General features: G+C 43.8%; 1 protein-coding gene across 1 annotated transcript in view; it reads right to left on the bottom strand.

Annotated features, from left to right (window-relative positions):
- Positions 1 to 16,789, bottom strand: part of RNF121 (ring finger protein 121) — an 83,566-nt gene that overhangs the window by 1,621 nt on the left and 65,156 nt on the right. The window contains exons 6-8 of the mRNA XM_061201330.1: positions 15,766 to 15,886; positions 2,062 to 2,195; positions 1,323 to 1,424 (exon numbers count right to left, since the gene is read on the bottom strand). Coding sequence (XP_061057313.1) covers positions 1,323 to 1,424; positions 2,062 to 2,195; positions 15,766 to 15,886 — 357 coding nt within the window. The remainder of the gene's footprint in view (positions 1 to 1,322; positions 1,425 to 2,061; positions 2,196 to 15,765; positions 15,887 to 16,789) is intronic.

Consider the following 16,789-nt stretch of genomic DNA (forward strand, 5'->3'; position numbering starts at 1 on the left):
GGTGAAACTAAGCTCTCCATGACCAACATGCAGACAGGGCTCCGCACAACCTTCTAAGATTGGACCGCCAGTATGCCCGAGACTGCTGTAGATTATGGGTGATGATGGCTTCAGGGAGGCGAGGAGTGGGATAAGGTAACCCAAAGGTTCTTGCAATGTCCAAAATGGGAGGTTTTCCAGGTCAAGGAAGGGATTGAGTCTCGGGACAGAGGCATGAGGGGGCAGAGCAAGAGGCTGGTCATAGGGGATAACCCCAGGCAAAGGCTCTAAGGAATCCCCACCCAAGGGCACTGAGCACCAGGCCCTACTGAGGCCAAGCGGCCCCTGGAGATAAGTCCCTTCCTTTCACTTTACAGCTAACTGCCGGGCAAGACATGGAGAGGGAGCCTGGAAAACCAGCTCCGGGGAAAGCACAGGTTGAACCTCATGAGACTATGGGGAATCCCTCTGAAGGCATCAGAAAGCACAGCCGGGCCCAGTCCTGAGAACTAAGGGAAGCCCCAACCCTCAGCTTGACCATGGAGTTACTAAACTGTTCCTGAACTAGACCCTGGAAGAACCAAGCAAGGAACCTTAAAGGGGAACACAGTGGCCCCGCACGGCCCAGCTAGTGTCCAGGGGACAGGGAACCCAGGCGCAGAGAGGAAGGGCAGCTGTGAGAAGTCCCTGGATCCCAGGGGAAATGGGGGCGGGGGGTGGGGGTGGCCGAAGAAGTGGCTGGGCACTTTCTGACAGACAGGCTGCGGGGAGGAAGCGGAGGCTGAAGGCAAAGTGGGGAGGGCTGGTCAGGTAGGGAGGGGCAGCTCAGAGGAGCACAGGTCCTGTGTTCAGGTGGATGGGGACAGGGGCCCCTGCCATCCCTGTACCTTGCAGGCCCTGCACAGGCACAGAGCTGGTCTCCAGCCCTGCCTGTCACAGGTAAGGCACTACCCATTAGTTATATCACCTTGAACAAATTATTCAATCTTTAAACTGTTTCACTGGTAAAATGAGGATAATATTACCCAGGTCATAAAGCTCTAGAGAATCAAGTGAGCTAATACAAGTAAATACTTAGCACAGTGCCAGGCACATAGTAAGCAAGCAGTAAATGGTAGCTGCTATCACCACCGATTTACCCTTGAGGAATCCTGAACCAAGAGGAGAAGCTGAGCTGCTGGTCCTGCCCCACATCCCACCCACTTCCCGAGACCACAAGCTGCATGGACTGGTGGGCAGCAGCCAGGCTGTGGGCAGGACGGAGGGCCCCAAGACCCACCCAACTGCAGGCCAGTACTTTCTTACCACTGCCCACTCCCAAAAAGAACCCAAACAAAGGATACGGGTTGCTGAACATCCTCTTGAGGTCTACCTTCTCTTTGCAGTAGGGACACGTCTGCTTCTTTCCCACAATGCACCAGCCGCGGATGCAGAACTCGTGGAATCTGAGCACCACTGGTCAAGGGAAATGGTGGGCGGCCAGGATGGCACTCCAGCCCCATGCCGGTCTTCAAGGTGCCCAGGCCCTAGCTCTGGAGGAAGGTTCAAATCCTGGCTTCACCTCTTATCAGTTGTATAATCTTGGGCAAGTCCCTTCTCTCTGACCCTGCTTCGTCATATGTGAAGTGAGGATAATGAACTCTGTCTTACAGGGCTGTTATGGGGCAAAACAGAGATAACACATGGTACAGAATGGGAGCTGAGTAAGGACGTGGTAAATGTCACAAGTGCTATTCAGGCGGATTTGATTCTGAAACCGAGGGAGCCAGTTAGAGGATGTTCCTCCCCTGTGACTGACCCAGTCTCGGGGCAGCTAGTGCAGCTGCAGGCTCCTTTCTGATCCAGCCAGGCTACGTGTAAGAGTGGCTCCCGTCTGTGAGAAGGAGCAAAGGAGGCAGCCGTTTCTACTCCTGGGGGTCGGCTTCCCTAGCAGAGGACATCACCCAAATGTCTGCTTCTTGTGACTCCCCTACCCTCAAAGGTCTGGACAGCACGCCCAGGGTCATGACCACCCCCTTCCCTCACTGACTGGAGTGTGCACGTGGCAAGAGAGACGTGGCCCAGGAGCTCCAGGCAGGATACACATGATTGCAAGACAGCCTATACGTGTTCTCGATGATGCCCTCTTCACTGACATCCACAAAGATCTGCTGCCCACACACGGCACACACACTGTCCGAGAGGTGTTTGGTGGGCATGCCCGACTCACTGTAGAACTGGGAGAGAAGAGCAGGAGGAAAAGACAGAAAAGACGTGAGAATCAGCCAAAGTGGGAAGGTACCACAGAGGCCTTAGGTCTTCTGTAGAGGAGGTGACATGGCAGGGGGAGTCCCAGAGCTAGAGAATATCTCATACACCAGATAGCCCTCATCTTTGCTGGGCAGATGGGGTGAAAGGAAGTCAGATCTGATAGGACCTGAATACTGGGAGGGTCGGCATCAGGGACAAGGAGAATGGGAAAAAGAAGGGCTCAGGGCTGGTGATTGGGAGCTACATCAGCGAAGCCACTCTGCAGCCAGATTATGGTTCCATCAGAGATGGGAAACATCTCTTCTCCAAGATTCAAAACAGTGAAACATCTGGTGCAACGCTGGTTTGGTGACAAGGGCATTCTCAGACACCTGTGGCAGCAGCAAAAGAGGTTCAACCCTTCTGGACAGCATTTGGCATGATGTCTCTAGCTGTCACACCATTTAACCCATTAATTTCACCTTAAGGAATTTAAAGAAGGAGTAAAAATATCAAAAAAGCTTCATGCAGGGCTTCCCTGGTGGCGCAGTGGTTGAGAATCTGCCTGCCAATGCAGGGGACACGGGTTCGAGCCCTGGTCTGGGAAGATCCCACATGCCGCGGAGCAACTAGGCCTGTGAGCCACAATTACTGAGCCTGCACGTCTGGAGCCTGTGCTCCGCAACAAGAGAGACCACGATAATGAGAGGCCCACGCACCGCGATGAAGAGTGGCCCCCACTTGCCGCAACTAGAGAAAGCCCTCGTACAGAAACGAAGACCCAACACAGCCATAAATAAAAATAAATAAATAAATAAATAAACCCAAAGTTAAAAAAAAAAAAAAAAAGCTTCATGCATACAGATACTCATTTAAGTGTTATTTATAATTAAAGAAGCAAAGAGTTTGGCAATCCCTCAAAAAGTTAAATGTGGAATTACCATATGACACAGCAATTCCATTCTTAGGTACATACTCCTAAAGAATAAAAACAGAGACTAACCACACACTTGTATACCAATGCTCATAGCAGCATTATTCACAAATAGTCAAAAGGTGTAAACAACCCAAGTGTCCGGAAACAGAAGCATGGATAAACAAAATGGGGTCTATCCCTCCAATGAAATGTTATTCAGTCATAAGAGTAATGAAGTTCTGATACATGCTACAACGTGCAGGCACTTTGGAAATATTACACTAAGTAAAATAAGTCAGACACAAAAGGATAAACATTGTATATGATTCCATTTATATAAAATATCTACAATAGGCAAATTCATAGACAGAAGATAGATTAGAGGTAACCAGTGGTGGGAGGAGGAAATGGGGAGTTACTGCTTAATGGGCACAGTCTCTGTTTGGAGTGATGAAAAATTTTGGAAGTAGACAGTACACTTAAGGATGGCTAAAATGGTGAATTTTACATTACATATATTTTATTAAAAAAACAGTAAAAGAAAAAAACAAAAACAAGCAAAGAAATGGAAATAACCATAAATGACCAACAATAGAAGAATGCCTCAATAAATTATACTCAAGGGACTAGAGAGGTGGTGGGTCAACTGAAGCTTGAGATATAAATAACACTGAGTGTCAAAAGCAGGGTACAAAATTGGAGGCACAGTATTATTGGTACATATATATGTAAAGACAATCCAAATCTATCAAAAGATCAGAAGGAAATGTATGAGAATATTCACACCAGTGATGTCTTGGTAGTAGCATTACAGGTGATTTTTTTTTCTTTTGCTTATTTTTCTGTACTCAAATTTTCCTTAATGAACATATATTACAGGCAAACCTCAGAGATATTGAGGGCTCGGTTCCAGAACACCACAATAAAGCAAGTCACGTAGATTTTTTTGGTTTCCCAGTGTATTTAAACGTTATGTTTATACTTACTGTAGTCTATTAAGTGTGCAACAGCATTATGTCTAAAAAACCAATTACAATAATAACATCAAAGATCACAGGTCATCATACAAATATAATAATAATGAAAAAGCTCGAAATATTGTAAGAATCACCAAAATGTGACACAGAGACAAAAAGTGAGCAAATGCTATTGGAAAATGGTGCTGACAGACTTGCTTGATGCAGGGCTGTCACAAACCCTCAATTTGTAAACAAAACAAAACAAACACAATTATCTGCGAAGCGCAATAAAGGAAAGCACAATAAAACGAGGTATGCCCATACTTTAAAAGATTATGTATTACCATGGTTAATCACAATGGATAACCAATTCCATGCTCCAAAAAGAAATTCCAAATTTTGCATACTTTCCTTGTGGTTTATTGTTAAATAGCTACAGAGCATTTCCCCTTCACCCCAAGGAGAAAAGACTTGAATTTTATTTGTTGAAATAGTCTAAGACCTATTGTTTTTTTTTCTTTGCACTGTCCTAAAAATTATGGTAAAACACACATAACACAGAATTTACCATCTTAACTATTTTAAAATATACAGTTCGGTAATGTTAATAAGTATATTCACATTGCTATGCAGCTAATCTCCAGAACTTTCACATCTTGCAAAACTGTAAAATGAATTTTTAGAAAGGATTCTGCATTTATTATTACAATTTTATCTGTACCTATAAGGGAAATAGATTATACTTAGCCTTTTTGTATTTTCTTAACTTGAGTTTGCTCTGTTTTTTATTTCCAAGCAACTGTCTTCTGAAAAAGCCACAGCCCTGCAGCTGGGTGAGGGATAGCAGTGGAGGAGGGGTGGGCATACAGGTGCTGGGATAGGGAGTAGGGAGGATGGTGACAGCCAGATCAGACACAGCTACATCTGCCAGAACCTCTGCTCAACATGGGGGCATCTCTGACTCCAAGCTGCCCTTCTCCAAGAGAGAAATGGCCTCTCTTGACTCCCAAGAGTCCTCAAGCGTAGAAGGTAGAGCCACACCACCCCAAGAATCCATGAATAGAGAGCTTCCTGCCTTCACCCCCACCTCACCGTCTTACAAAACTGTCTGAAGTGGCTCAAGGTGAGCTCGTTACTATCACAGAACACCAGAGCAGCCCAGTCCCTGGGGAAACCAAAGCCCAGAAAGGAAAGAAACTAGCTGTGACGAGAACCCAGCCCCTCTGACTCCTAACCCAAGTTCTACCCAAGATGTCCATTAACATCTGCTGAACGCTGCAGAAAGATCAGCTACTTAGCTCACTGAGGGCCAGTAATTCAAAAGGTTCTGATATGTTTATCGAGAGTGCAAAAGGATAAGCAAGAGTTAGGGCAGAGCCAAACCTGTGGGAGCCCACTAACTGCAACTCTCCAAAGCTGGAATCTGAATGTAAGTGTTGAGGGGACCTCTGAGAACACTTCTCCAGTGCTCAAGAGGCTTATGGCTCTGAAATATGTCTGGCTTAGAATTTCTAGGCACATGAACTGAACAGAGAGAAAAGAGGCCAAGAAGTCTGGGTCCAGCTCTGGCACTGAGTCCCTGCACAATCATGCAGCACAGGAACATGGCCACTCACTCTGGCCCACAGCGTTGGCAGTGAAATAAGTGGGAACGCCTCAACTCAGGAGATGGGTGAGAGTTCTGAGGAAGAGCTTTACCTCAAATCATCCCTGAGTTCTGCCCCAAGACACTGGGGCAAGGGATACAGGATGCAAGAGAACTTGGATGAGGTAATGAGAGTAGGTGGGACGCCCAGAAAAATGTCTGTTAGGCCCCTAGCTTCTGGAGTTCTCCCTGCAAGCTAATGTGGCAACAGGCTGGCAGGGTCAAATCCCACAAAGTTTCAACAAAGTTATCAGGTAAGCCTGTCAAGTCAGGAAGGACCCAGCAACCCCACGGTTTGCAGAATCCACAGAGACTGTATCAGGAGGCACTGAGGCTGAGTAGGGTAAAGTACAGGGAGGCAGATTTCAGTTTAACCTCAAGAGCCTGATGCCTCAGTGTGGAAAGGGCTCAAGGGGCCACATAATTTGTCAGGATTAGACACACCGCATTTCCATCCTCTGTCACTTACTATCTTGATGACCTTGAGCAAGCCACCCAAACTCTTCTTTCCTTCCATCAGAATATATTGGGCATCTACTAAGTACCAGCCACTGGACTGGGTCCTTGGGCTAGAATGCTAGAAAAACACAGACCTGGCCTCTGTCCTCATGAAACCTACAGCTAGGGGAGACTGACATTAAAAAAATAAGTATTTGAGGAAAAAGAGGAAAAAGAACAAAGCAGGAATCATAACCCTCTCAGACTTCAGACAATATTACAAAGCTACATAATCAAAGCAGTGTGGTACTGGCACAAAAACAGACATACAGATTAGTGAAACAGAATAGAGAGCCCAGAAAAAACCCACATACCTATGGTCAATTAATCTTCAACAAAGGAGGCAATAATATAAAATGGGAAAAAGTCAGTCTCTTCAGCAATTGGTGCTGGGAAAGTTGGACAGCTGCATGTAAATCAATGAAGTTAGAACACTCCCTCACACCATGCACAAAAATAAACTCAAAATGGCTTAAAGACTTAAACATAAGATATGACACCATAAAACTCCTAGAAGAGATCATAGGCAAAATATTCTCTGACATAAATCATACCAATGTTTTTCTTAGGTCAGTCTCCCAAGGCAATAGAAATAAAAACAAAAATAAACAAATGCAACCTAATCAAACTTACGAGCTTTTGCACAGCAAAGGAAACCATTTAAAAAAACCCAAAAAGACAACCTACAGAATGGGAGAAAATATTTGCAAACAATGCAACCGACAAGGGCTTGATTTCCAAAAAACACAAACAGCTCGTACAACTCAACAACAAAAAAACAAATAACCCAATGGAAAAATGGGCAGAAGACCTAAATAGACATTCCTCCAAAGAAGACATACAGATCAGGACTTCCTTGGTGGCACAGTGGTTAAGAATCCGCTTGCCAATGCAGGGGACACGGGTTCGATCCCTGATCCGGGAGGATCCTACATGCCACGGAGCAACTAAGCCTGTGCTCCACAACTACTGAGCCCATGTGCCACAACTACTGAAGCCTGTGCTCCGCAACAAGAGGAGCCACCGCAATGAGAAACCCACGCACCACAACGAAGAGTAGTCACCACTCGCCGCAACTAGGGAAAGCCCACGTGCAGCAACAAAGACCCAACGCAGCCAAAAATAAATAAATAAAATAAATAAATTTATTTAAAAAAAAAAGATATACAGATGGCCAATAGGTACATGAAAAGGTGCTCAACATTGTTAATTATTAGAGAAATGCAAATCAAAAATACAATGAGGTGGGCTTCCCTGGTGGTGCAGTGGTTAAGAATCTGCCTGCCAATGCAGGGGACATGGTTTTGAGCCCTGGTCCAGGAAGATCCCACATGCCACGGAACAACTAAACCCGTGCGCCACAACTACTGAAGCCTGTGTGCCCTAGAGCCCGTGCTCCGCAACAAGAGAAGCCACCGCAATGAGAAGCCTGCACACCACAACGAAGAGTAGCCACCGCTCGCCACAACTAGGGAAAGCCCACGTGCAGCAACAAAGACCCAGAGCAGCCGAAAATAAATAAACAAATAAATTAATTAAAAAAAAAAAAGAAACATCTCCAGTGCCTCTTCCTGTGTGATTCTTCTTTATAAAACAAAACAAAACAAAACAAAACAAACAAAAACTACAATGAGGTACCACCTCACATCGGTCAGAATGGTCATCATCAAAAAATCTACAAACAGTAAGTGCTGGTGTGGAGAAAAGGGAACCCTCTTACACTGTTCGTGGGAATGTAAATTGGTGCAGCCACTATGGAAAACAGTATGGAAGTTCCTCAAAAAACTAAAATTAGAGTTGCCACATGATCCAGCAATCCCACTCCTGGGCATATATCCAGACAAAACTATAATTCGAAAAGATACATGCACCCCTTATGTCCACAGCAGCACTATTTACAACAGCCAGGACATGGAAACAACCTAAATGTCCATCAACCGATGAATGGACAAAGAAGATGTGGTACATACATATACAATGGAATATTACTCGGCCATCAAAAAGAATGAAATAATGCCATTTGCAGCAACATGGATGGATCTAGAGATTATCATACTAAGCAAAATAAGTCAGAAAGAGAAAGACAAACACCACGTGGTATCACTTATATGTGGAATCTAAAATACAATACAAATCAATGTTATCTATGAAACAAAAACAGACTCACTCACAGGTATAGAGAACAAACTTGTGGTTGCCAAGGGGTAGGGGGGATAGGGGAAGGAAGGAACGGGAGTTTGGGATTAGCAGAGGCAAAATATTATATATAGGATAGATAAACAACAAGGATAAACAACAAGGTCCTATGTATAGCACGGGGAACTATATTCAATTTCCTGTGACAAACCACAGTGGAAAAGAATATGAAAAAACTGAGTCACTTTGCTGTACAGAAGAAATTAACACAACATTGTAAGTCAACTATACTTCAAAAAATTTTTTTTAATTTATATAAAATGAGAACTAATTATTTAAAAGGCTAAAATAAGAATTATTTAAAAGGCATTAAAAGGGCTATCAAAGAACACTGCAATGAAGGGGTTTCCTAACTAAACCTAGGTCATCTGAGGAGGCTTCCTCAAGGGAGTGGCATTTTAGGCTGAGAGGTAAAGGACAGGTGGGAGTTAGTAAGATGAAGAGAGGCAGAAGTGACAAGAGGAGGCCCTGGGGCAGGAAGGACCTGGTGCACTTGAGAAACTGAAAGGAACCTAATGCCCTTATGGCTGCATGGAGGATCTTGGACTTGAAATGAGAAGTCATCTAAAGGCTTTATTTAAGTACGGAGTAACATGATCAGACTCATATTTTAAAAGAGCACTCTGTCTTCTGTGTGAAAAATGGATTGGAGATGAGGCCAAAATGGATTCAGAGAGACCAGCTAAGAGACAGTTACAATTCTTTAAATGCTGTATGGGGGTCCGAGCTAAGGTGATGTCTTGGGCTAATTTGATGGCAGTAAAAATTGAGAGAAGTGGACAGACTGTTGATACCAAAGAGACAGCTGAATAGTAAAGGTCTGGAGTTCAGAAGAGAGTTTTGGATTAGAGATCTGGAAGCCGTGGAAGAAGAAAAGGGAAATACCTAGGCGAAGAGCAGAGAAGATGGTTTAGCCTTGAGCTCAGAGGAACAATAACATTTAAGGGGATGGAAAGTTAGCAGAGGAGACAGAAAATACCAGAGAGACAGAAAGAAAACCAGGACACTGTAATGTCACAAAATCCAAGGGGGGAAAACCTTTTTAAGAAGGAAGCAGTGCTGAGTCAACTGTGCTGATGACTGCTGAGATCAGAATCAATCCACCAGAATGAGTGACACAGAGTCACCAGTGACCTGAGTAAGAGTCACTTCAGAAGAAGGGCATGAGCCGAGGCCAGTTAGAATGGGCCAAGGATAAGTGAAAGGTGATAAAAAAAGGAAACAGGAACTTTCTACAACTTTAGCTGTGAGTGACAGGAAATGGCTCAGTAGCTAGAAGTGAAGGTGGGTCAAAAAAAGGGTATTTTTGAAAAAGAACACTTAAAAGGTTAATGGGAAGAGCCCAGTAGAGGGAGAAGGTGAAGTCATGGGTGAGAAAGGAAGTCAACAGCATATCGGGTCCCTGAGCAGGCAGGAGGTGTGGAATCCAGAGCACAGGTAGGGCTGGCCTCTGATGGGAGAAAAAACACTTATTCCACTGTTACTGGAGGGAAGGAGAAGATGGGTGCAAACAGGAGTAGATCTGTAGATACGGTGTCAGGAATTGTGGGGATTCCTGTTTGGTTTCTAGTTGCTCAGGAGGCGAGGTCATCTGCTGAGAATGAAGGGACAGAAGGAAAGGGTGTGAGAGGTTTGAGAGTAGAGAAGGTTTGAAACAGGTTACTCAAAGTGGGAGAGTAATAAGCTCTTCAGATGAACAGAGTCAGATTTCTCCTTTGTAGGACAGGAACACTACCCCCGGCCTCACATGGTATTAGGAAGACACACTGAGAAAACACACAAAACCCCAGCACAGGAGCTTGCATGTAGTAGGTGCTCAGGATGTATGAGTTCTAATCCACACCATTGACCATCACAGGAAATGTGTGCCATGAAAGCCTAGTGGGCTCTTCTGGGCCACCCCCTTGACTAGTAAGGAGACTAATGCCCAAGGAGGAAAGCCTCACTTGAGGCCAGAGAGAGCTGGTGGCAGGGCTGAGCTGGCTCCCAGTCAGTTCAAGTAGATGATTTCAGAAATACCTGTTGAAAAACTGAATAAAATACCCATTTCCAGGATTATAGTGGAGGAGATTCCATATCACAGAGTGGTCTAAGATGGCTTCAGACAATAGATGGTGTTAAGAGAGAACTGGCAATTACTCATGGTTGATGATTTGTCTATGTCTTGCTTTGTGTGTTGAGTATGATGAAGACACAAAGAGAAATTCTACAAGGACCCTGTGCTCCAGGTGATTACAGACATAAAATACGTGGTCGTACAGCACAGCAGGACTGTATAGTAGGTACTTAATAAATGGTAGCTATCATCATCATCATCATCATCATCATCATCATCATCACGTGAGTGTTTGCCATGGGCCAGGCTACTCTGCAAAGTGCTTGACATTAACCCATTTGTTCCTTACCACAATTCTATAAGGCTGGCAATATTATTACAGCTAAGAAAACAAGATCAGAGAGGTAAAGCAACTTGCTCAAGAGTACACAGATAATTAAAAGTGGAGGAGAATTTGAAACCAGGTCTGTCTGATTCTAACCTCCTGGATCTTTCTACTACTTCAAGTCAGATGAATGAGGAGATAGTCCTGTCCTCACATTATCTGGGGCTGCTGAGGATCCAGGAAGCAGTAAATCTGGGGCACAGCAATTTGCTCAGGAGATAGAAATGTGAGGCAGGACACCTGGCCCAATGCAGCACAAACAATGTGTTACCACCCTGCCTGCCCAATCACTCTCGCAGAGGAGGAAGCCCCAGAAATAAGCTTATTTCACAATCCCCCACTCCACCACCTCTACTCCACCCCACCCCACCCCAACATGACTTTTGGGTGTGAATGGAAACTAGACTGACTGGCTGTCACAAGCTTATGACCTCACAGTAACCAGCTGGAAAACACAGACACCATCCATGATTCCCTTGAATTGACCTGACTCAACAAAACAGTTACAAATTTCTCCAAGTGAGGCAAAACAAATAGCTATTCTACTCTAAAAAGAGTAGTGCAGAATAGTGTAAAAGGAATTGAGAATGCTTGTTAATACAATTATAAAACATCATGGTTTTATTTCTAGGAATTGTGAAATTAATTAATTACAGATCTTTTTAGGTCAAACTACTCCCAGAGGTGGACCAAGAGATGAATCAGACCTAGTTCCTGACCTGGTAACAGCTCCAAAATCAACTTTGACTCTCTGGGATAGAAGCTGTGATCACAGAACATACAAAAGACTAGGAAAAATAACCAGGACTGAAAATGTGGTATATACACACAATGGAATATTATTTAGCCTTAAAAAGGAAGGAAATTCTGACACATGACACATAGGTAAACCCTGAAGACATTACGCTAAGTGAAATAAGCCAGTTACAAAAGACAAATACTGCATATGAGTCCACTTATATGAGGCATCTAGAGTGGTCAAATTCATAGAGACAGAAAGTAGAATGATTGTTGCCAGGGGCTGGGAGAGTGGGGATTGGGGAATTATTGTTTAATGGGTATAAAGCTTCAGTTTTGCAAAATGAAGAGTTCTATGGATGGATGATGGTGACAGTTGAAGAACAATGTAAATGTATTAATGCTACTGAACTGTACACTTTAAAATGGTTAAGATGGTATGTTATGTGTATTTTACCACAATTAAAAAAAAAAACTAGGGCTGCTACTGGAAGTGGGCAGTGGTGCTAGTAAGGGCTGCACTCAGTCACACTCTGTACATTGTAGATGGTTGATAAATAACTGTTGCTTTAATAAATAAATGAATGAGTTGGCCAATGAATGCATGGAAAGCTGGAGTCTCCTGGCTTCCTCAAATTGCTCTCCCCAAAGCACTGATCAGATTTTGGCTTCCAGGCCAGCAATATTCTTTAAATTCAGGTTGTTGTGGCTCAGGGGCCCAGGTGTTCCTGAGCAGACCAAGGCCCACTTGACCAAAGACATGGGCAGAAATAACAGAGTCTTGGATTTCTCAGGGTTGGAAAGCACTCCAAGGTAGTGCAATCTATCCCTTTATCCCATGTTGGAGTCTCTTCTCCCATATTCCTGCCTGGTCTAATCTCTTGGCATCCTGAGTCCTAGCAGAAGGCCTGTCACTAAGTCTCAGCAATATTTGCTAAGAGTATTAGAAAACAACAAATGCGTTAACTCCTGGTGACTCACCCAGTACTATCACAAGCCATCCTAGTCTTCCTATGACCCCCCAAGACGGAAACCTGGGGAAACAGCAAACTGCTTGTCTATAGTCAGGATCAGCAAGGTCACATTCTGTTGGACAGTTTTCAGAGTGACTCCTCTGAAAGAGACAGTTGGATAGAGTGGCTCCTCTGAAAAGGAAAGCCATTCTCAATGTCAATTACCTACGGAAGAGGTAGATCCTCATGTAAGATACCCTGTGGTATAGGGGAGGGGCAGCATTATTTTTGTCAGGAACACAGGCTCTAGGTCTAGGCATCTGAAGGATTATAGTTGTCCAGATGTGGATTCTAGGTGGTGGGTGCTAAGATGACACCCAGTACACAGAGGTAGGCTGAGAGTTAGATGAGGCAGGGTCTGAAAACCCTGGAAAGCAGGCAGCCTGATAACTCAGATCAACCTCATTCAAATACTCACAGTTTATTTTCCTGTTATTCATCCTCAACCCTTTAATAAAGTCCGACGTGACTGTTTGATTCTTATGTTCTGTGCTAAGAGGTACAAGGAGGTATGTGGGTTTATCCTTGGGACAGACTGTTACCATGGAGTGGTGGAGGTAACTAGTGAGATCCCATAAAAGGAAGGAGAGTATGAGGGGTCAGGAGCTGGTGTTTGAGGCACTCTCCACCCTAACGAGAAATTCTCCCACCAGGTCTCTTGGTGAAGCTGGAATTTATCATTATTAGGGAATTATCTTATGAGGGATTATCACTTATAATCACTGCAGCACCCAATAATTCTTCCCGAGAGCACGGAAAGTGGCCCAGCTCAAACTGCATCTCAGGGAGGCCAATTTAATAATTCTATCTCCCAGAGGAGAAGCTAACTTGTGGATCAATTCTGAGCTCAGTTCCATTTGGACAGAAAAGGGATTCTGTAGATTGGTTATTAGGGACCCACCTGAGGGAATAAAGGCTATGCTTAAATTGGCAGCTGATAATAACCTTGAGATAAAGTTGGCAACAACCTGGGAAAATCAGAGAATTGGTCCTGTAAAAATAGAATGAGAAGAAAAAGAAATCACTAGAGGGTAAAGGACAGGATTCTCTGAAAAGCTGGCTGTGCCAAAGAAGCAGTCTCAGTGAACAGCTGCTGTTGAAAGTGAAGTTAGTAATTAGACAATCTCTGCTGTTGAAAGTGAAGTTAGTAATTAGACAATCTCTGCTGTTGAGAGCGAAGTTAGTAATTAGACAATCTAGGGTCTGGAAATCTCTTTGGGGAGTGAACTGGTTAAAGGAAGAGCTGAAGTCTACACAAATAGATGAGACAGTGAAATGTTGCTAAAACATAAGACAGCTGTTCAGAAAAGAATCTAATAGGCTGTCTATAAAGTGACCCAATACACTTTGTTTTCAATTTGATCCATTACAGGAAAAATAAAAATAGTCCCAGGATACTGAGAAACAAAGTCCTAGACCTAAAACTGTACTTGATTAATGTTACCCAAGATAATAGCTGAGTCTTCTGCTTAACGTGAATTGCCCTAAGCCTACCAGCCCGTGGCACGAATGAGATCACAGTAGCAGTGACATACAAATTTGCACAGCCAATAGGCCCCCACCTGCAAAACTGCCTCAAACTCAGCAAGAGTCCCTGAGGCGCCTCATATGAAGTCAGTGCCAAGCTTTCTTGTACTTCTCAACTGGTCTCCACTGATATCTGCTGCCTAAAAGCTAGGACTGGTATCTGGACGCTCCAAGAGAACCTGCTTTCCTGATATTCTCCTAGGGTTTCTCTCCAACCTGCCAAACCTCTTGCTACCTCAGAAGTAGCAAGAACTTCTGAATGCCTTTCAGTCCCCACTCATCAGACAGAACCACGCTTATTTCAGCACAGAACTGGAGAAATGTCTATTAAACTTGGAAATATTCCTTCTTGTAGCGGGGTCTAATAGGATGATACTCAGATGGGAAGCACTTCTGTGTTGTTCACACAATTACAAAAAGAATGTATTACTTTTACGAACAGCAAAACAACAGACATTTTGAAAAAAAAGAAATAAGGATATTGAGTTGGGTTTCTTAGACTGGCTGTTACTTTACCTATATTTTAAGCTTGAAGAATCTCTGCATGGTCTCCACTTGGTCCTCTTGCAGCATTTCCTATCTCAGTGAAGGATCCAAGGAGTTGCTTGAGTTAGAAATGTCAGCTTTGATACCTACCTTTCTTTCCTTCATGTTTTTTCCTTCAGTCTCCAGAACCAATCTATATCCAAGTCCTGTCAACCTTACCTCCAAAATACCTCTCCAATAGTCCGTTTCTCTCACTTTTCACCATCTCTACCCTAATCCAAGCTACCTTCATCTTGCCCAGACTACTGCAATTGTCTCTTAAAGACTAAGTGGGTCACTCTGATCTGTGGACCCCTCTCCAATCTGTTCTCTACCCAAGCAGTCAGAATGATTTTTTCAAAGTGCAAATCTGATGATGTCATTTTCTATCTTAGCCCCCTAGTATTTTTAGTATAAAAATCACAATCTTTCATTTGGCCTCTACGGCTTTTTCTAGCCTAGCCTTTGATTATTTCTCCAGACACTTCTACTACAATTCAGCCCTACAACCACATTAGCCTAGTTCCTTAAAATGCTCACCCTTTCTCCCACTACAGGCCTCTTACACACGCTATTTCCTCTACCTGGTATACATTTCACTTTTCACTTCATCTGGTTAACTCTACTCATTGTTCAGGTCAGCTCAATAGTTACATCTTCAGGGAAGCCATCTTTGAGCCCCAAGACTAGGTCAAATGCCACGACTATATTTGTTCATAGTATCACGAACCTCCCCTTCATAATATTTATTAAACTTATAATTTTAATAATATAATATCATAAAGTATCATATATAATTTATTTGTGTTTTTATTACTTTAATACCCATCTCTATCACTAGACAGAGGCATTAAATAAGTATCTGTTGAGTGACTGTTGACTTCCTGAGGGGTAAAGTGATTCTTATAATGGCTTATAGTTAAAAATTCCAGGGTGCATCTGAGATCGGTTTTCCAAATTTTAAGGAAGGAATCTCCATACATACCACTCACATCCTGAAGGATTTTGTATGGCTTATGTCTTCCATCAAACAAGTGATGCTATCCTGAACTCTTTGGAGGTGGCAGGAGGCAGTATTAAAGAGCCCAAGTGAACTCACCCCTATGGTAGACGCCATGTAGTCTGCACACATTTCTGCAAAGTCCCGCTCAAGAACACCATAGTAGAGGCCATAGAAGAGGAGAGAAATGCCAAAGTCCATGGCATCTTCTGGTTTGATCCTGTAAGGGAAGCAGCATGGCCCGTAAGGCCTGCCCTGAGATGCAACTGCTTTGGATTACTACTCTGGGACACATATGGCAGCATCGAAAGCTAGAAGCTTTAATAGCTGGAGCAAGTGTTGGCAAACTAAAACCAAATCCAGCCTGTTGCCTGTCTGTATATGACCTGTGGGCACCACCTGAACAGCCTAGGACTGGGAGCTGTGAAGACCAAGCCAGGGTATCCCTTTCTGCTCACTTCCCCACTCTGTTTCCAGTGCCTGCCTCCTCTGACTGATGACCATGCTTGCAGCTGCCTAGTTGGCACCTATACGTTGGGGACTCCACTACTGGCAACTGCTACACACTAAGCAGTGGAATTTTCAGTCCGGAAGTTAGCAACTCACTACTGAATTGCCTCACCTCCAGCCAGTTGCCCAAGTTGAAATGGCTGAGCCCTCCAAAAGGAGGGAAGGGCACAGCAGGATCTGGGTGTCACTGGAGCAGAGAGTGAAAATGATCCCAGGGGTCACCCGCCCCCATCAGGCCCCTCCTTCTGAGAATGTTTCATATGATGGCAAGTGGGCACAAAGTATGTCCACCATCTGAGACAGGCCACCCAGGCAAACAGGGTGGAGCAAGGGAGGAGTTTTCTCTCTTGTTATATAAGTACCTATATACCATCCTAGAGTTTGCCTTTTGTCCCACAAAGCCTAAAATATTTATTATTTGGCCCTTTACAAAAAAGTTTGCCAACCACAGCTTTAGAAAAGAAAGATAAAGTTAGTAAATATACACATACCAGTTACCATAAAATTTTAACTTGCATCTATACATATTCTGTATCATGTCATCAAAGTTAAATTTTGGTCCAAGTCTCCTTACTAAGGACAATAGACCTATAATATTAGGAAGTTTGTTTTA

The sequence above is a fragment of the Eubalaena glacialis genome, chromosome 10 (genome assembly GCF_028564815.1).
Source record: "Eubalaena glacialis isolate mEubGla1 chromosome 10, mEubGla1.1.hap2.+ XY, whole genome shotgun sequence".
Taxonomy (NCBI): Eukaryota; Metazoa; Chordata; class Mammalia; order Artiodactyla; family Balaenidae; genus Eubalaena; species Eubalaena glacialis.